The sequence below is a fragment of the Monodelphis domestica genome, chromosome 2 (assembly GCF_027887165.1).
Source record: "Monodelphis domestica isolate mMonDom1 chromosome 2, mMonDom1.pri, whole genome shotgun sequence".
In the NCBI taxonomy this organism is placed as follows: Eukaryota; Metazoa; Chordata; class Mammalia; order Didelphimorphia; family Didelphidae; genus Monodelphis; species Monodelphis domestica.
The window spans coordinates 535,738,173-535,758,638 of record NC_077228.1 but is presented as its reverse complement, the minus strand read 5'-3'; the positions used below and the strand labels follow the sequence as shown (position 1 = coordinate 535,758,638).

General features: G+C 48.2%; 2 protein-coding genes and 1 long non-coding RNA gene across 18 annotated transcripts in view; 2 read left to right on the top strand and 1 right to left on the bottom strand.

The window, feature by feature from the left end:
- The window catches only part of LRRFIP1 (LRR binding FLII interacting protein 1), a 170,649-nt gene extending 161,524 nt beyond the window's left edge, over window positions 1-9,125 (top strand). For all 12 annotated transcript variants that reach the window (XM_056820073.1, XM_056820067.1, XM_056820065.1 and 9 more), the window contains 4 exons: window positions 1,646-1,763; window positions 6,294-6,373; window positions 7,340-7,444; window positions 8,336-9,125. In XM_056820073.1, the coding sequence (XP_056676051.1) occupies window positions 1,646-1,763; window positions 6,294-6,373; window positions 7,340-7,444; window positions 8,336-8,446 (414 nt within the window). In that variant the 3' untranslated portion in view covers window positions 8,447-9,125. The remainder of the gene's footprint in view (window positions 1-1,645; window positions 1,764-6,293; window positions 6,374-7,339; window positions 7,445-8,335) is intronic.
- Window positions 1,439-19,013, bottom strand: LOC103098590 (uncharacterized). Of its 3 annotated transcripts, none has more exons than XR_008916894.1 (3): window positions 18,877-19,013; window positions 3,593-3,891; window positions 1,439-1,756 (listed from the first exon to the last, which is right to left on the bottom strand). It is a non-coding gene; the product is annotated as an uncharacterized LOC103098590 (long non-coding RNA). The 3 variants fall into 3 exon arrangements; XR_463549.3 differs by lacking the exon at window positions 18,877-19,013 and adding an exon at window positions 14,853-18,846; XR_008916895.1 differs by lacking the exon at window positions 18,877-19,013 and adding an exon at window positions 7,317-7,441.
- The window catches only part of RBM44 (RNA binding motif protein 44), a 29,351-nt gene continuing 27,722 nt past the window's right edge, over window positions 18,838-20,466 (top strand). Inside the window, exon 1 of one of the 3 annotated variants that reach the window (XM_056820016.1) lies at window positions 18,838-19,082. In XM_056820016.1, coding sequence (XP_056675994.1) covers window positions 18,917-19,082 — 166 coding nt within the window. In that variant the 5' untranslated portion in view covers window positions 18,838-18,916. The other 2 variants (XM_056820020.1, XM_056820017.1) reach the window with 2 other exon arrangements.

Sequence of the window (20,466 nt, the reverse complement as noted above, 5' to 3'; positions counted from 1 at the left end):
CATTCATTTGACAGATTCGAGCTGTGTGCTGGAGGAATCTGACCACTGTCTCTGAAGGTTGCCCAGAAGGGCTCCCATGGGCCCAATGGGATCTGAACCTCTCTTATACAGATGATTTCCTCCCTAATAAAATGCCAACAGGAGGAAATTTCATCTTCTCCCCAAGTGACTCAGTCCAGTAATCAAAAATCTTCCCTTTCAGAAACACTGTGTATGTGTGTGCAAATCCATCTCTATCAATTGTCTTTGAGATTTCTGAGAAGGCAGGCTCCTTATCATAATAAGAATAATATGATATAACAGTTCTTGGATTATTGTCCTTTTGAATTAGATAGTGGATTTCCCACAACATTAAAAAAGGGTACAGTCTGATGGACTCGGTGAGATCAAAGGATCTGGGTTCAAATGCTCCCTCTGAGGCTGGTTACTTTTGTGACTTCAGACAAGTCATTTAACCACCTTGGATCTCAGCTTCCTCCTGTACCCATGAGGGGAGTCATCCTAAGAAGGCCTCTGAGATTCCCATCCAGCACTAGACCTATATGAGCCCTCATTCCTTTCCATTCAGTTCACCATCCAACATAGTCTGAGTACACCCTGTGTGTATAATCCTGTCAGCCATATTGGCTGGAGTTGAGACGTGGGAATTCACATCCATATTGGCCACATGAAGGCTCTTTAGCTACAAAAGGGCATGGGAAGGCCCCTGCTTCCTAAATATTAGACAAGGAGTCCCTGAGTGGCCTCCAACTGTGAGGTATCAGCAGATTTCTCTGCAGGAGTACTGATTTCTATGGAAGGATATTAATTCTTGCGAAGTGTACATATAGGTGTGTGGATATAGATAGGTAGGCATGTGTTTATAGGGGAAGCTAGATAGTCCAGTAGAGTGCTGGGCTTGAAATCAGGAAGACTCATCTTCCTGAGTTCAGGCTGGCCTCAGACACTTCCTAGCTGTGTGACCCTAGGCAAGTCACTTCACCTTGTTTGCCTCAGGTCCTCTTCTGTAAAATGGAGCTGGAGAAGACAGTGGCCAAGCACTCCAGAATCTTTGCCAATAAAATCCCAAAATGGGGTCACAAAGAGTTGGATACAACCAAACAACAAATGTGTCTACTATACACATGTATGCATTTCTATACATCTTCTTTGTGTATAGACTTAGTATCTACAGGAGTGGGGGCTCAAAGAGGCCTTTGCTTGGCACATAAAGCTCCAGCTCCATAGATAACTCCCTCAGTATTGCGGGCCAACCACTCAGAATGGTTTACCCACTCTGCAGTTCATAAGGATTTCATTCAATCAGCCTTTCAAAGAGGCACTCTCCAAGAGTGAGTCGTAATCCATGCCTGGAGACAGAGCAAATTTAATTTGTAAGGCATGTGGAGAAGACTTTTGGTGGGTGTTTGTTTATAAAAGAGACATTGTGAGACCCATACATTTTTTAGAGTTTTTCCAAGCTTATATCATTGAACCGAGCACCATAAAAGCAGGCAGCAAAACTATAAAGTAGTATCATGGGGAGATTGTCCAATTTGGCTTTGGATGGCGTATGCTAAATTTCTCTTATCTTTTTGATAGAATTCCAAGTGTATTGATCCAGACTGGATTCAAGGAAATTAATGGATGGATTTGGGTTTTTCAGATTAAAAAACTAAAAGGACAGCTGGAAGAGAGACAGAAGAACGGCAAGCTAGAAATTTCGAGATCTGAAGACGCCATCTTGGAAAATGGAACCGATATCCATGTTCTTGACCTACAAAGTAAATAACATTTCTTCTTTAGCAAAACCATCTTCTGTGCATTTGGAGTTCAGGAGATTTTAAAAGGGAATGCCAGGCCTCTCAAGAAAGGGCTGGGATGTCTAAAAAGAACCCCCAAGAAAAGGGTTGGCCATCCAAACCTGTATGGATAGGAAGCTCTTGTTTTCCAAGAACAACTCCAAACCATAGGCACATCCTGAGGGTACCCTTGTGTTAGCAAAGAGTAACCAAATTAAGCCAGCCAACCAATTTGATAAAATGTAAGTAATCATAAGAGATGGCATGTGCCAAGCAGAAGAAAAGTCAGGATCACCCACTTGTGTTAGAAATTGGTCTATTATTAATTCTTATCAATAGTTACTGATAGGCTATTGCTTATGGGGAGATTCTGTTGATGGCAGTTGAGGGAACATTCAGACTAGCCATTGAGGAAATCGACTGGAGACCAGTTATGTAAAAATGCCATTTCTCATAACTACTAAGAGGAAAATATAGAGATATTGAATTCGGAGATATAATCCCGAAACTAAAAGGTATCTAACCCAAACCCCCGATCCCGATCTATCTCTCGCAAGACGTCTTCTTCCATGATAAATCACGGTTAGCCTGACTTCCTCTCCATCTAATAAATATAATATCTACACTTACTAGACTATGCTACTTATAAATGGTCTTAAATATTTATAGAAAATCCCCAGCTGCTTCTTTATTGAACTAGAGATTAATTCAAGCCTGTCAGTATTCTCCCAGCAGTTGTTCTCTGCTGCCCCGCCCCCCCCCAGTGGAGACCCGGAGAACTGCACCCCGCACTCTTCTCTCCGATTGGTCACTTCCAACCTTCTTAGATATCAAGATGTTATCCAAGCTAATCTACCACTAAAATTTTCCAAGGATCCCCGGAAACTTCACAACTTCATCTTTAGACTGAAACCTCACTTCTAGAATTCTAGAATAACTATTTACTTACTAATTAATTACCCTCTACATTTCCCCCCTGAGCTCAATTTGGGAGAAATTTCTCCCCAAACAGAGCTTACCTTAAATTTATTCTATAGAATAACTAATACTAGCCTATTTCTAAACTCTAAACTATGCTAGAGATAAAGAGGACAGACTGTGAGAAAATAGGAAAATTCTTGCAAAACTGCAAATCACATTCAAGTTACATAAGTCAAATGCAAATAATTGCAATAACAAAACAACAAAATAACACTTTTACCCTATACCCTATACACAAAACAAAATTCTATCTAAAATAATACTTTAGAATTCACCTTACACAAACGATGTAAGTAAAAACAAACCAAACTTGTAACTATTCTATTACAAGAAAAATCTATCCAAGGGTAAAAATATCTAATCATCTTACAACACTATAGAAAGAAAAACAAACTATTCTACTACAGAAAAATCTATCTAAAGGATAATTCAAATTCAACTCGCAACACTATAAAAACCAAAAACCTTGCAAGAAAACTATTATACAAAAACATACAAAATCTACATGATATGTACACATACCCCCCTGAGATGGGTAAAAAGGACCCTCCTTCTAAGGTTTCCTTTAAAAAAAGACAAAAATTCTCCTTTGAAGCTACCTTTTAGGAAGATATAAAAATCCCCCCTGTGGTGAGCAGAAAAAATAAACCTCTTTAAGGAGGATATAAAATGCTTATGAATTAATTTACTTTTATATTTAAATTGTTATCTTTTACAATTTTATGCATTATTATATGTAGTAACTACTTAGAACCTTTTAACATCCCTATTTAACATTCTGTGTATTATATTAATAAGAATTATTCTTAACCCCTAAACTTTATACTTACCATATATCTTCACATACAAATCTCTAATTGTAACAAGATTCAAACCTTTTCCATTCAAATACACAGTTTAGTGTCTTTAGAAATCCAGTCTTCAATCTTCAGTCTTCTTAGTTGTAGTGATCTTTGTTCTTTGTGTCCTTGAAATAGTGTTCATAGCAATACTGTTGTCCAATTGTGTTGACATTATTGTTGTGTAGTAGTCGTCTTTATTCTGTTGTCATTTTTATGGTTGTCCTTGTCCATTACAGTCCTGCCATTGTGTTGATCTTCATCTCCTCACTCTAGATTACCATCTTCACCTGAAGAACATTCAATTGTTATTAGTTTCTTCTCTCCATGACACTTTCTTCACATGTGTGCAATGAATCCAAAAAGCTTTTTTGGATATCTTTATAGCAATGGGTGTTGTTAACAATACTTGATACAGACCTTCCCAGGCTGGTTCTGTACCTCCTGCTCTATTAAATTCTTAATATATATGGTATCATCAGGATTTATGTTATGCAGTATAAAGTCTATCGGTCCTGCTTGTACTATTACTCCCAGTTCTTACAGCTCTTTGATTCTTATTTGTAATTTTCTTATATATTCTGCTATTGTGGTATCACCAAATAGAGCTTTCTGGGATTCTTGCTTCTGGATATAACCACTGACAACTTGTGAATACTTAGGACAGCCACCATTTTTTAATACATTTGCATTACTTCAGCCTGGTCATTGCCTTGGGTATTGCATCTATCCTGGTAATTATATGCATTTGGAAATCCGCTTCTTCTATCATTGTATCTAAATCCATTGTGCCCATTGCCTTGGTTGCCTTCATTTCTAAACCCATTGTTGTATCGGTTTCCCCTATAAAAATTTCCATTGTTCCTAAAATTATTCAGGAAGTAGCATTTTGCCTGAAAATTTGTCCCCAGGATCTACAATCCCTCATTAGGTGTCCCCTGCAGCCACACATGTAGCACCTTGGGCCTTGATCATTGTAATTTCTTTGTGGACTAGTGAATTGCCTCAGTGGCCTATATTTTCTCAATGCAGCTACAATTTTTTCCTGTTTTTCCACTGTGTTAAGTTTTAACTTTAGCTCTTTTATTTCTTGACTCAATTCTTCAACTAATTCATTATTCCTGTCTTTGTGTTTTTCTTTATCTGCATCATACACACACACACACACACACACACACACACACAGATACACACATATATATATAACCTGCCACTTACCTTATTTCATCTGTTTCCATTTCATTCCAAAACATATATTATTGTTTGAAATAATTCCTCACCACTGTGCAGGCATTCTTAGCGAATTGTCTACGTAAATGTCTCTCATCACGTTGTTTGGAGATGTCAAGTCCAACTTACCTTTCATCTAGGTCTTTAAGCCTATCCAGAAAGGCTGAGGGTGTTTCTCCACTTTCCTGTCTCATCTGCTCAAACTTAGTCCAGGTGCCAGAACTGTCTGAGCAGCCATCCATAACCTTTTTCTGAATTATTTTCCCAATTTGGATTTTCAATTGACCCATTTCATCAATAGTTCATCAAGTATAATTTCAAAATCTAAATAATCAGGGTCAAATTGCTTCACTATTTTTTTCAAACTTTTTTCAAACAGCCACAGGTTCCTCCTCAAATTAAGGGGTCCCCTTCTTAAAGCTATCTCTATCTTATTGTGTAAATCCCTTATGATGTCTAACATTAATGAGTTGGTACTGGAACCTCGCATAGTGGGAAGAACCCTGCAATATCGTTATTTAATAAACACATCTTCCCTACTGAAAATCTATAGGTAGGCCCTGTGAAGTCAGGGCCAAAGGGTTCGGTGAAACCTATGGAAACCCCCACACACACACCCCAATTAGGGGACACACAACCCTTTTTTCATACTGTGTGACCCAGTTTTTATATGGAAAAATATGTTCATTCTGCCTACCGTTAATGGAACATAATCAGAGGATGTTTGGGAGCAGGTAGCTGACTCAGTGGATTGTGCCCCAGACCTAGATATGTGAAGTCCTGGGTTCAGATTTTGTCTCAGACAATAGTTATGTGATGCTGGCTCTTCCTGCTCTTGTGCCTTGGAAACAATACATAGTATTGATTCTAAGGCAGAAAGTAAAGGTGTTTTCATTTTTGTTTTTGTTCTTAAAGACTAAAGGGAAGCACTTTGGTTTTGTGAGGCTTTTTAAAAATTCAAATTCCATCCAGGGGCCTGAAATCTGATTCAGAACATCAGCCCTTACTATGCTGGCTGAGTGTGTGAGTGGCATTTTCCCACACATTATGTTGCTAAAAGTGGGAAGGGGTTTGAGAAAGAAAACCCCTGTGGTTGGTCACAAGAACCAGATTTCAAGTCAGGAAGATTCCTCTTCCGAAATTCAAATCCAGCCTCAGACACTTACTAGTTGTGTGACCCTGGGCCAGTCACTTCTCCCTGTCTCCCTCGGTTTCCTCATCTGTTAAATGATCTGGTGAAGGAAATGACAAATTTATCCCATATCCCATACCCTAACCTTGGCCTCCCTTTCCCCAGCTGGCCTCTGAGCCTCCTGCTAGCTGAAGAACAAGCTGATTCTCAGGGTCTGCCAGGTGATAGAATCAGAGATCCGGGTCCACTGACCAAGAAACAGAAGTGTGACCTCCAGGAAAGAGTGAGGGTTCAAGAAGGTTCACTCGGTTTTTTTCTCTTTTCCTGTAGGAGATGCCAACAGACAGATCAGTGACCTCAAATTTAAACTCGCCAAATCGGAGCAGGAGATCACAGCATTAGAGCAGAACGTATGTGTGTGTGGCTGCGTGAAAGTGGTCAGGGCCACACAGAGGGAAGAGAGCCAGCTTCTCTTCCTTTGAGGATGTTTTAGCAGTAAAGGCCCTTCCCAGAGCCAGAGTGGGGAGCTGCTCCCCTGGGGAAGGATAGGGATGCCAGGTCACCCCTGGGTCCCAGGAGGGAATCCCTGATCCTTCACCAACCCTCCATGGATTCCTTTACTCCATGCCATCAGGCTTGAATTTTAAACCAGTGACTGACCTTTTAAAGTCACGGAGTCTTTGGACAACAGCCTGGCATCATCCTCCACCAGCCCAGATCCGCACCCTTCCCGGGCCCATCTCCCTGTGGCCTCTCCGAAATGCCGCCAGGTGTCAGGGCCCCAGGACACAAGGCCACCAGAGTGGAGCTGGGCCAAGGCTGACTCCAAGCAAATGTGTCGTGTCCCCCCACCCCCCACCCCCAGCACCACCACCCGAGTGTTAGCCAGATGAGGCTGCCCAGCTCCAAAGACTTTCTACGAATGAAACAAATAGGAAACAGCCAGGAAATGTTTAAGAACACATTTCCTGTCCCCATAGCTCAGACCAGATGCAAGGCCTTCTCTCTTTCCCCCAGGCCACCTCCTTGGCCCCTGTTCTTAGGGAACCCCGACTGTCCTTTGACCAACCTGGGCCCCTGCTACATCTAGAAAATAAGGGGGGCTGGGGGGCTCAGTGGATAGAGAGCCGACCCTGGAGATGGGAGGTCCTGGGTTCTAATCTGGACTCAGACCCTTCCTAGCCAGGTGACCCTGGGCCAGTCACTGGACCCCTGTGGCCCAGCCCTGACTGCTCTCCTGCCCTGGAGCTCTCCATGGCATGGACACTACGAGGGAAGGTAAACGGGCTTTGAATAAACAGAGCTCATAGATAGACACACATGCTCTGATCCTCCCTGGGTGCCTTGACTTACCTGGGGTGGCTTTTTCCCTTCAGGTAATTCGGTTAGAGGGTCAAGTATCGCGCTACAAGTCAGCTGCTGAGAACGCAGAGCGAGTGGAGGATGAGCTGAAGGCAGAGAAACGCAAACTCCAAAGAGAGGTGAGAGCCTGGGTGGGGGGTCAGGGGTCTTCGTTGTTTCAGTGCCTGGCACACAAAAAAGGTTGAACGCTTGTTGATTGGCTCACCGACCAAGGAAGGGCAGTTAGGATGCCTCCAAGCACAACTGGGGGGGGGGGGGCAGAACTCAGATATCATCGGGGCAGGGGGCTCCCCATCTGCCGGTGCAGTCTGTGATCGTACTGCGCAGGGTACTCAGCGACCAGACCCGGGGCTCCCCAGCTCAATGCAGACGGCCTTGCAGACATCCAGGCAGAGGGGGCTTCATGGCCCAGATTGAGGCATCAGCAGTGATTCATTGGAACAAAGGCAATAGTGGAAGGGGCCGAGCGGTGACATCTCTTGGGGAGTCCGCCTGACAAGCACTAGTGTAGACAAGGACCAAGGAACTGTTGGAGGGTCTGGAGCAGCTTCGTACTGAAGCTGATGCATGAGCCAAGGCCTCTGGGAGGTGGAGGCGAGGAGGAAGGGCCTCCTCCAGGGGAGAGCCGCAGAGGCACCGGGGGCTCCAAGTGCCAGGCAGTGCCAGGGAGTCACTGGAGATGGCCGGCTCAGACGTATGCTGCAGCCCTGTGACTGTTGGCTGAAGCCGTGAGAGCCTCCGCTGTGGACCCTTGGGAAGACCATCTCCCTCAGCGGCCCAGAGGCGTCCCTGGTCTCTTTCCGAGGCAGGCTTTGGCCAGTCCTGCTCACCGTCTGTCCCCGTTTAGCTCTGAGAATTCCCTGTGGGCACAGATTGCCTCTGGGGTGGAATGGAGGAGAGAGTTGGTCAGGGCGTCCTGGGCCCTTGGGGAGTGGCCGAGGGAGATGGGGAAGAGGCTGGGCAGTCAGCAGCGGACGGTCCATCTCAGCATCCTTTTCTCTCTCTTTCAGCTCCGCTCGGCACTCGATAAAACCGAGGAGCTGGAGGTGAGCAACGGCCACTTGGTCAAACGCCTGGAGAAGATGAAAGCCAATCGCAGCGCGCTCTTGTCCCAGCAGTGAGCACGGCGCAGAAGGGTTCTCCGAGATGCTGCTTCGTCCCACACCTTCCAGAGGAGAAAACGCCCCTCGCCCACGCGCACACGCACACGCACACGCACCCACAGACTGGTCCCGCTGCGGCTCCCGCTGCCGCTCCTCCCCGTCCGCCACCGCCACCGGGTCCCCAGAAGAAGCACATTGGCCGTGGTCTTGGGAGGCATTTACAATGGCGTTCCGAGGGAGGATGAAGACTCGACTTCTCTTTGGACTGCGTCTTGCTGAAAATCGGGAAGGAAGGACGATAACCCGATCTCCGAGGAGAGTGACTTGAGTAGTTTTAGCCTAATTCTACGCTTTTTATACACAAAGCACTGTGGAGCCATAAGCCATTACAAGCAAAACTCCTTCACTGGACACGAGAGAAGATGACGGTCAGCGTCCGAGCAAAAGTGACCTTACGAGACTCTTCACAGACAAAAAGGAAGGCTTTCGAAAGGATTTTTTTGCTTCCGTTCAGTCATAAGAATATTTTCTTTCCGAGTCAATGGGCAGTAGCTTCACTGAAGACGACAGCTTTTGATTTGTCTTATTTAATCCTTATATTGGGAATCGAAGTTAACTTCTTTTAAAGGATGTCATGTTGCAAAACAATTTAAAAAGGAAATTGCAATGTTGAAAAAATAAAACAATACCGTATTTATATTATTATCTTCCTTTGTTTTACCGGTTGTCATAAGAATAGAGGATTTGCCTAATAGGAGTCTACACAGGTTTCCAAGGCCAAAACCAGCCTTGGAGACGTTAGGCCTGAAGGTTCAGACGAAAACTCTGGCATTGTGGGCTGTTTGCTTACAGTATTTGGTCCTGAAACCCTTCTCTTCCTTTGCCGAAAATGTCAACAAGATGTTTGGGTTTCAAAGTTTGTGATTTAAAGGGAGAGGGGGAAAGAGACAGACAGACAGAGAGGGAGAGAGACAGACAGACAGACAGACAGAGAGGGAGAGAGACAGACAGACAGACAGACAGAGAGGGAGAGACAGATCGACAGAGAGAGAGGGAGAGAGATAGAAAGAGAGACAGACAGACAGACAGACAGACAGAGAGAAGGAAAGAGGGAGGGAGGTAGGGAGAGAGACAGAGAGGGAGGGAGAAAGAGATAGGAAGAGAGAGAGAGAGATTGGTTTATAAAGGAACAAGATGGGTCACTGGTTCAGCTCCTGCCTTCAGACATTTGCTAGCTGTGTGACAGTGGGCAAGTCATTCATCTCTACCTCATTTTCTTCCTCTGTGGAATGAGCAGGGGACTGGATGGCTTCTAAAGTCCTTTCCAGATCAGAATCTATGACCCTATAATTGTGTTTACAAAAATAACACCTTTTGGGGCTAATAATTGAACTTAGATTGCATTATACCCATTTCCTACAAATATAGTTTTCCTTTTTTTCTTCAGAAAGACAACATGATGTAGTGGCTAGACTTGAAGTCAGGAAGTCCTGGGTTCCAATCCCACCTCAGAGATTCTTTAGCGTTGTGTCCCATAAGATCTATGTGCCTCGTGCCATCACATCCCCTGGGACTTATCAATGAGACAGAGGGGTTACAATCTGTGCTGGTGTAGGATGTTTCCCGCGCTGAGAGCTCTTAACATGTCTGAGATCGTACCTTTTTAAAAATGTCTCCCCAAGTATTTTTAACCATTTCAAACTTATTAATTGCCAACAAAACCATAAATCGAATAAATATAAAAAAGATAAAATTTTACGTAACTCCCGGAGTTTCTAACAAGGGAGAATGGCCAGAATAAACAGGAATTTGATTCTGAGATCATAGATTTTAAAGCTAGAAGTGTCCTGGAAGTCATCAACCCCACATGCATTATTTTAAAGCTGAGAAAATGGGAGGATCAGGGAAGTTAAATGTCTTGGCTATAGTGGTCCCCCAGCTAGTAAATGACAGAACTGGGATTTGAACTCAGGTCCTCAGATTCCAAAACTACCCTATTTTCTGCTGTATCATGTTTCCTTTAAGAAAGATGGCAGTGGGTTGTCCCTCAGTCTAGAGCTGGAAGGGACCCAGAGGCCATCTAGCCCAATCCCCTCATTTGACAGATGATGAAAACCAAAGCTCCAAGAGAGAGCCCAAGATCACACAGGTAATCATCAGTCATGAGATTCAAACTCAGATCCTAGGGATCCAGAAACAGGGTTCTTTCCACTGTGTTTTCTGCTCCCTTCCATCCTGTTTACCTTCCTTTTCTTTGGTTTCAGTTTACTTGGCATTATGGGCCATGATTTCGGGCACCACCATAAGATTCAGTGCTCAGTGAGTGCCTGGCACCTAGGAGGGGCTTCATGTTGCCTGATGGGTTGGTATTTCGTTGTTATGGTTCAATCATTCAGTCTTGTCAGATTCTTCGTGAGCCCCTGGACCAGAGTTTAGCAGGCTCTTCTCTCCTCCACCATCTCCCGCTGGATCCAGGCTCACTTTCATCACTTCTACCCCTCTCATCCTCTGCCATTGCCTTCGATCTTTCCCAGCAACAATGTCCCTTGCCATGGATCCTGCTTTCTTGGTATGTGGCCAACGTATTAGGCTTCAGTGTTGAGCTGTGCTGTGAATGATCTGAATTGACCGATTCGCTCTCTTGGCTGTCTCAGGGACTCTCCGGAGTCTCATCCAGCACTGCAGCCTCCTATCCGAGTGCTCTGCTTTCCTGGAGAAACTCTGCGGACCTTTGTTGGCGTACCATTACTAGCTTCTTATTGAGTCACGTTGCAGTGGTTAGACACTGAGATTATTTGTGATTGATTTGCTGAGCACTTAGGAGTTTTTTTGTACCAAAAGGTCCAATTTCCATTGCTTGAGGGATGGATTCCCAGGCATGAAATCCTTGGTTCAGAAGCTACAATCCATGTCATTGCCACGTGCCTCTTGAACCTTTCCTGCGGGCAACCCCAGCAGCAGAAATCAGGGAACCTTTTCCCTCATAGCCCTGCCAACCTTGGATGTGATTCTTTTTAAAATATTGGGGGGGGGGCAGCTGGGTAGCTCAGTGGATTGAGAGTCAGGCCCAGAGATGGGAGGTCATGGGTTCAAATATGGCCTCAGACACTTCCCAGCTGTGTGACCCTGGGCAAGTCATTAACCCCCATTGCCTAGCCCTGACTGCTCTTCTGCCTTGGAAGCAATATACAGTACTGATTCTAAGAGAATGTGACGGTTAAAAAAATATGTGCAGAACAAATAGGAAGCAGTTGGCAGGGAAGGGAACAGGAGAGGCCATATGGAAGGTGCCACAGGAAGTGAACACTGAAGGAGGGAGGGCATTCCTGGCATGGGAAACAGCCTTTGCAATGGCAAGGTAACAAGACAGAAGGTTGCAATGAGAAATGGCAAATCATCCAGTCCAATGGGAAAGTTTTAAGGAGAATACTGTGTAATTAGCCCAGAAAGGGAACTTGTAGAAAATGGCCTTCTGACGCCAGAACAGTTTTGTTTCATCCTAAAAGCAATAGGAAGGCATTAGCACTTGAATCATGAATTTAGAGCTAGATGGAATCCTTCATTTTATAGGCCCTGAAAAATTAGTGACTTATCTAAGGTCATTCAGGTAGAAAAGCCAGGATTTGAACCCAGATCCTCAGACTCTACTCTAGCCCCAGCACTCTTACCCCTATGGTGTTCTGCTTCCAGATTCCACCTCTGATGCCTTTCTCTCTACCCAACAGTCTCAAGTCTTTGAGCCAAACCGAGTGGCTGGCACTGTCTGACACGGAGAGCATGGTCAGTGGGAGCTTGGGGTTGAGTGGCTCTTCCTCTTGTGCTGGTGAGACCTCAGCTCCTTCCTTGGGTACATTCAACGTCTCGTCCTCCTCCTTCCACTTGGCCTTCTGCCAGCAGCTCGGTGGGGCTGCCATGATCACGCTTGGGCATTCGGGTCCATTGAACGGCCTGGTAGAAGATGGAGAGGGAAGAGCCTACGGGCAGGGCAACTAATGAAGAGATTTCTGGAAAAGCCCTGGCAGGGGGCAAAGAGGGCCTGAACCAGAGGATGGCCTTGTAAATGGAGAGATGGGACAGGTACAAAGATGGCGGGCACAAGAGAGGCTGTAAAAGAATAGCCCCCAAGACGTGGCAATTGATTAAATGGTGAAGGCGCAGAGAGAGAAAGGAGGAAGAGGTGAAGATGCCTCGGGCCAGGGACCCGGGTGGCTTAGCAGGGTGCTGGCGGCGCCCCGAAGAGGAAAAGGCAAGTTTGGGGGAAAGAAACAAGAGCACTTTGGAAGGACTGGATTTTCAATGCCTGCGAGATCTCCAGCCGGATGGCCTGTCAGCAGTGGGTGATTGAGTCCAAGGGTGATGCGAGGGCTGGACATGTAGACGTGGGAGTCCCCAGCATTGGGATCCTGTGAACCCTTGGGAGCCGGTGAGACCCAGGGAGAGACCGTAGAGCCAGGGATGACGACGTGGGAGTCCCCAGCATTGGGATCCTGTGAACCCTTGGGAGCCGGTGAGACCCAGGGAGAGACCGTAGAGCCAGGGATGACGACGTGGGAGTCCCCAGCATTGGGATCCTACGTGAACCCTTGGGAGCCGGTGAGACCCAGGGAGAGACCGTAGAGCCAGGGATGACGACGTGGGAGTCCCCAGCATTGGGATCCTACGTGAACCTTTGGGAGCCGGTGAGACCCAGGGAGAGACCGTAGAGCCAGGGATGATGACGTGGGAGTCCCCAGCATTGGGATCCTGTGAACGCTTGGGAGCCGGTGAGACCCAGGGAGAGACCGTAGAGCCAGGGATGACGACGTGGGAGTCCCCAGCATTGGGATCCTGTGAACCCTTGGGAGCCGGTGAGACCCAGGGAGAGACCGTAGAGCCAGGGATGACGACGTGGGAGTCCCCAGCATTGGGATCCTACGTGAACCCCTGGGAGCCGGTGAGACCCAGGGAGAGACCGTAGAGCCAGGGATGACGACGTGGGAGTCCCCAGCATTGGGATCCTACGTGAACCCTTGGGAGCCGGTGAGACCCAGGGAGAGACCGTAGAGCCAGGGATGACGACGTGGGAGTCCCCAGCATTGGGATCCTGTGAACCCTTGGGAGCCGGTGAGACCCAGGGAGAGACCGTAGAGCCAGGGATGACGACGTGGGAGTCCCCAGCATTGGGATCCTACGTGAACCCCTGGGAGCCGGTGAGACCCAGGGAGAGACCGTAGAGCCAGGGATGACGACGTGGGAGTCCCCAGCATTGGGATCCTACGTGAACCCTTGGGAGCCGGTGAGACCCAGGGAGAGACCGTAGAGCCAGGGATGACGACGTGGGAGTCCCCAGCATTGGGATCCTACGTGAACCCTTGGGAGCCGGTGAGACCCAGGGAGAGACCGTAGGGCCAGGGATGACCTAGACTAGCCCTGGGGGCACCTAAACAGGTAGCGGGCGCCTGTGACTGTCCAGTGAAGGACACTAAGAAGGAAATCAGAGGGGCAGGAGGAGAGCCAGGGAAGACCGGCCAAGCTTCTGGGCTTCAGGGAGGTCAGCCAAGACGGATTAGACCCGAGGCAGAACCAACCACTGGGCTTAGCGCGGAAGAGATTGTTGGCCACTTGAAAGCCGTTTCAGTCAAGGGGTGGTTGGAGAAACTGGACGGCCAGGGGCGGAGAAGCGAGGGAAGGTGAGGAGGCCGGGCAGGAAAGGACAGGAGCCATCTAGGAGGATGATCGCTTGAGGGGGATGGCAGGGTCGTTACCAACGGACTTTGTGGGCAGCCGAAGATGAGTCAATGGGTAAGGCTGAAGATGGTCTGGAGCAGCACATTAACAATACACAAGTGAACCAGGCCCAAAGACAGAAAGTCCTGGGTTCAAATTTGACTTCAGACACTTCCCAGCTGTGTGACCCTGGGCAAGTCACTTGGCCCCATTGCCTAGCCCTGACTGCTCTTCGGCCTTGGAACCGACACATAGTATTGATTCTAAGGCAGGGTAGGGGTTATAAAGCATTTTAGAAACACCCAAGTCCCTCCCATTTGCTCTTCAGGGCCCCCTCAAAGGCTCTGGCACTGGCCTCTACTTTTGTACCCAGACTCAGGTGGCCAAAGTGAAAAAGAACTCGACTGATAGTCTGGAAATGTGCCCTGTGAGCCATGGCAAGTTTATCTTGTGGCCCCTTTTCCTAGGACTGGCAATCTAGAGCTGGAAGACGGCCCAGGAGTCACAGGCAGAGAATGGGACCAACGACTTCATTTTACAGATGGGAACACTGAGGCCCAGAGAGTTGGGAAGGGCGTGCCCGAAGTCACAGAAGGAGCGGGCTCAGAGGCAGGATTCTAACCCAGGACCACTGACTCCAGAGGCAGGGCCGATACTCTCGCTTCCTCGTCCAAAAACGGCTTAAAGAAATGGGAACATCAGTGCGAGCAATGCGAACCTTTCTCAAATGCAGCCTCCAGGTGGCGTTAGCACCAAGTTTAGCTGAACAGCTCCAGTAAAGGGAAAGCCAGACTGAGGCGTTGGGCTTTCTGCTCTAATGGAAACAGAAAGGGAACGTGTGGCTGCTGATGTCTCCGCAATCAGCCTTCCGCACAGGCCAAAAGGGTTTCTTCCAAGGGCGGCCCATCGGCTTCCCTCCTCCATAATTCCGCTGGCTCCCTGCGGATTCAGAGATCCAGCCTCCTTTTGATGGGAGTTGCCATAGGAACGGGTTGCTATGAGAACGGGCAACTCCGGCCAATCAGCACAGACTCTGTGGTCACGGGACTTTCTCCTTCGTGGGCCCGCACAGAACTAACCAGCAGTGACCTAGAGCTACCCTGCGTTGTTTAACGTGTCGTTGGCATCCCATTTTACACTGCGTGGCCGGGAGAACAAGGTGCATCATGGGTAAAAGTGGCACCTGCCCATTCGCTACAGCATCTGCCCTTTGGTCTACTCCTTCCCTGACAAGCAAACAAACTCAAACGCTCCCTCAAAATCCCCTGGGGTGCCCCCAGTGCCAGGGCCGTGCCCCTGCCAGCTCCCCTTAAAGCAATGAAGTTTGCCCCACCCGGAGCTTCCCCAGCTTGTCAGTTCTTTGGGAAAGACCCTGCTCTCGCCACCCCATCAATGTCAATTTTATTCAGTCTTTGACGTTTCTAATTTCCACATCAGTAAACATCCATGTGTTAGCCGTGCATGCTCAGACAACTTTTAGTGCCAGGAAGTTGTGGCGAAAACACTTTGGGGATCAGAAAAGAAGATCCTTTCATTGTTAAGAATGCAGATTGGATTGGGTGCCAGGACCCAAACTGGTAGGTCCTGGGTTCAAATCTGACCTGAGACACTTCTCAGCTATGTGACCCTGGGCAAGTCACTCCACCTCCATCGCCTGGCCCTTGCCATTCTTCTGCCTTGGAACCAATACACAGTTTTAATTCTAAGTCAGAAGAGAAAGGTTTAATAAAAAATGTGTCTTTGGATCTGTCGTACCCAGCCTCTACCTTGGATAAAAAGTCTTTTCCTTTTTGTACATCTCTTTCTTCTTGTGAAAAACAGGGGCCACATTTTAGAGGAACTTCATGAAAATGAAGGATGGAGTCACCCTGGAATGCTGTTGGGACTTAGCTCAGCAAGGCAAAGAAAGACCATTGGCTTTTCTGGTTTCTTTGTTTTGTTGTTTTTGTTTTTTCATTTTCTGAGTAGTTAAAAAAAAAAAAAAACTTTTGCTGTGTGACCCTGGGCAAGTCACTTCTCCCCCATTGCCTAGCCCTTATCACTCTTCTGCCTTGGAACCAATACACAGGATTGATTCCAAGTCAGAAGGTAAGGGTTTAAAATTTTATTTTTTTAGCTTTTTAAAATCCTCAAATTTGTGGAATAAAAATTGTGATCTCAAACTGAACAGGGGACAGAGTGCAACAGGAAAATTACTAGCTCTGCAGTCAATGGCCCTGGACACAGACACTTTGTAACTGTGTGACCCTGAACAAGTCACTTTTTCTACATGGGCTGAGTATCAGAGGCAGTGTGGTGTAGGAGATAGTATGTCGGACTTAGAATCACGAAGACCTGGGTTCAAATCCCATCTAGGAATGGGGCCCTAGACAAGTCACTTTAACTCTTGCCTCAGTTTCTTCATCAATTAAAAAAACAGGGGAGGGCTGGAATCTATAGCCTTCAAGGTCTAAATCGATGATGCAATGAGCTTTACCTCCTGTTTCCAAACAGACAAAGGAGCTGAGGGGGTTGGAAGCAAAAATAAACTCCATCTGCCTTTGATACTTTTGGGGGAGCAGAGAGAAGATGATGATGGCAAGGGCTGCCAGAGCCTTAAGAGTGATGCAGTCCAAGCTGGACCTGAATGAAAAGCCCCCTACAACCTCCTCTCCGAGGGGTCATCCTGTCTCCACTTGCCTTATTACACATTCCACTTTGGGGCAGTTTGGTGTTAGAAGTGCTTACCTACCGTGAGCCCAAATCTGCCCCTCTCTGCCTCCCAGACTCCTAGTGAGCCCCTGATGGCAAGAAGGACCAGTCCGGTGGCCCTTTCACTGCTAGCCCAAGCCCGCTTGGGTTTGGCGGAACCCTAGTGACATGTTTTGTGTTTCCTGACGCTATATTGCCATATACTTGGTGCTGAGCATCCTAGGAGGGAGAACAGTTTGGGTTTCTTTATACCAAGGCTCAGTCCTTGGGCGGGCTTGACCTGCATTGTTTTAGCCATCCCTTCTAGCTTTTTGCCTTCCACAAAAGCCCCTGATCAAAACTGTTAAACAACATAGGGGCAGATACTCTTGGAAATCTCCTGCCAGTGATGTTAACGACTTTCCCTTGAAGTCAGACCAATCTGACTTGGTTAGAAGAATCTGATTGCATTACGTTCTCACCCACAAGAAAAGTGTGAGATACTTTATCAGCTTTGTTAAAATCTCGGTAAGCTAGGGGCAGCTAGGTGGCACAGTGGATAGTGAGCCACTGTGCTACCGGAGTCAGGAGGGCCTGGGCTCAGATTTGGCCTCAAATACTTCCTAGATGGGTGTGACTCTGGGCAAGTCACTTAACCTGCATGCCAAAGCTCTTGTCTTCCAACTGATATGAAGGCAGAAGCTGAGGGTTTTAAAGTCTAAGTAAACTCTCTCCCCTAGTTTAGTAATCCTGTCAAAAAAGGAAATGAGGTTAGCTTGGCATGATCTGCTTGGAAAATCCAGCAGATCCTCAATTTGTCTCTTTTAACAATTTGTTAAAGAGTTTGCCTGAGAATAGAAGCTAAGCTCACTGGCCTATAATCTGCAGACTGTTTTCTTCCTTTTTCAGAAAATTAACACATTTGCTCTTCTCCTATCTTGGGGGACTTCTCCCATTGACCGTGATCTTTCCAACATCCCTGGCGATGGCTTAACCTTCACAGCTGCCAGTTCTCATGAGGGAAAGCTGAAGTTCTTTGGGCCAAGGACTTGACGTCATCCAGGAAAGCTAGGCATTCCCTTACAGCCTTCTTATGGGGATATCAACTCGGGGAGTCCTTTTTGCTCTATTGTCCCTAGCCTAAAGGTCATTCTTTGCCAGGAAAACACAGAGCTTTGCCCTTTCTCTCTAGCTGGATGTCCTACCACCCATCCCCAGCAAAGCTCTCAATTCTCCTTTGATGCTTTTCCTCCCGTTTTGGTTGCAACCAGGGCAGCAGCAGCAGCAGCACTAACTACTTTTCTCCTGGTCCGCGTTTCCCTTCCAGCCTCAGCCATTCTGAGCCTTAGCAATTCCCCAAAGAGGATTTTACAGCCTCGGTTGAAGATCCCCGCGCATCCACATTGCTCCTTTGGACAAAACCTTTTCCCTCCGGGCGCTCTTTCCCGATGGTCTTGGCCGTGTCCTCATCTCTCCCTCAGGGGGAGCCGACTCCCACTTAGCATTTGCCTTCCCCAAAGCCCATCTTTATTTGTTAGGTATTTATTAAGTTCTTCCGGACTACGCTCCAGACACCAGGGAAATGCTTAAGGCAAAGGCCATGCCTGCCCTCGAGGAGCTTACATGCCAATGGGGCATGCTTAAGGCAAAGGCCATGCCTGCCCTCGAGGAGCTTACATGCCAATGGGGCAGCGAGCTCTTGGGATCCAGGAATTCCAGAGGGGAAGAGACTGGCTGCCCGGAGACCCAGGAAGGGTCTCTAGCACAAGGCAGGGTTTGAGCCGTCTTTTTGAAAGAAATCTCTTCTCCCAAAAGCTAGGTGCCAGGCTGCCTGGGCTCCTAATCCGCCCCAAGCCCCTGGCTGGGCTCCGTCGGGGCAGAAAGAACCCGTCCACCCTGCCCCCTCCTCCTTGCACTTCGCTAACCCACAGCCTTCTCTCTAGTATCGCAACCACACCCGCCCCGTGCAGAGCCTGGCCTTACTGCGCCTGCGCCCACGCCCTCGCTCCCTCTCCCTCAGTCTGCGCAGGCGCCGCCCGAGCGGTTCCCGCCACTTGACGATTGGCGTTTACCTTGACCAATCGCTAGGTCGCGCCGCCGTCTCAGCTGCCAATGGAGGTTCGCTCTGGACCTAGGGGGCGTGGTCGACGGCCCACGCTTTCCAGCGGTCGAGATCCCGGGCGAAGGCGACGACGGCTGCGGGAGGCGGTGACGGCCACGGCTGTGGCCTCGACTGAGGTGGCGGAGCGGCTGCCCTGGACACGGGCGCCGATGCACGGTGAGTGCCCGAGAGGAAATCCCCGCGGGCATCCGGCCCCCTCCAGCATTCGGCACCTGCCCTTCCTCCAATATCCGGCGCCACCCTCCTTCCCGGAGTCCCCAGCACCCCAACCCCAACTCCATCCGCGGCAGGACCCTTCTTTGATCACTGGATGTCTCAGGTATCCGAAATTTCCAGTAACCAGTACAGTGAACCAGAAACCAAGCTTGCCCCTCCCTAAATCGCTCCAGACTCCGAACACCCCATTAATTGACTCTGCCCCCCACTCTCAGCAAGACTCATGCCCCCAGCACCTCTGTAGTCTGAAGCTCTAAGGGGACTCCCCCCACTGCCCCCCCCCTTCCAAGGCCTTCCCCTGCAGTGGTAAGCCCAACTGCTGCCCTGCCTGGAATCCTGGGGGCAACCTCTGGAAGTCCCAGTAACGGCCGCCTGCCCATCCCCCCTGCTGCTCCCCCCCCCAGGTCAACGGCCACTACCCCCACCCCACCCCCACCAGAAGAGCCCGGGCTTCCTCCCACATCAACACTGTGGCGGAGGTGCTCACCCTCACAGTGCCTGACCAGCTGCCTTGCCCCAACCCTCCTGGCAGGGGAGCTGTCCCTTCCAACCCCACCCCTCTTCCAGGCCTGCTACTTGGGGTCCCTCCAGATTTGGAGCCATGGAGCTTAACAAAGGTAACCTTGCCTGGACAGAATGGGGGATGGGGGGACCCTTCATGCAGCTGGGCCAGCACTGGCTTCTGCCCCTGCTGCTCGGAGTGAGAGCTTGGAAAAAGTCGTTCTTAAGACTCTCCAGAGATTTTTCATGGGGTCCCATGAACTTGAATGAGGGGGGAAGGCCTTCTATTTTCAGGGCAAAGATTGTCTTATTACCCTCACACTCTAGCTGCTCCCCAAATTGGGAACAAAAGCAAAACAAAACCCATTACAAATATGTAGTCAGTCAAAACAGTTTCCACCTCGGCCACAGCCACGTCCACATCCCCAAATAGAATTGTCTCCTTCTGCCTGATACGCCCTTCACCTCTGTCAGGATAAGGCACATTTCCTCTAGAGCCTTCCAGGATCTCAGCCGGCCACCCATCCCAATTCCTAATTCTTTCACCTTGTTTGCCTTCCTCATTTTAGAAATTGCCCCCCCCCAGGTTTTTCTGAAGCCCTCGACATCATTTCTTACAGCACAGTAGTATTCCATCACATTTCTGTGCCATCACTTGTTCATTCATTTACTCATTAAGTGGCTTTTCAGCTTCTGTGGTCTTCCAGGAAGTGGGCAAAGTGCCAGCTACACAAAAAGAGGCAAAAGACAGTCTGCCTGCCTGCCTGCCCTCAAGGAGCTCACAGTCTCATAAAGGAGAAAACAGGCAAACAGATACACACAA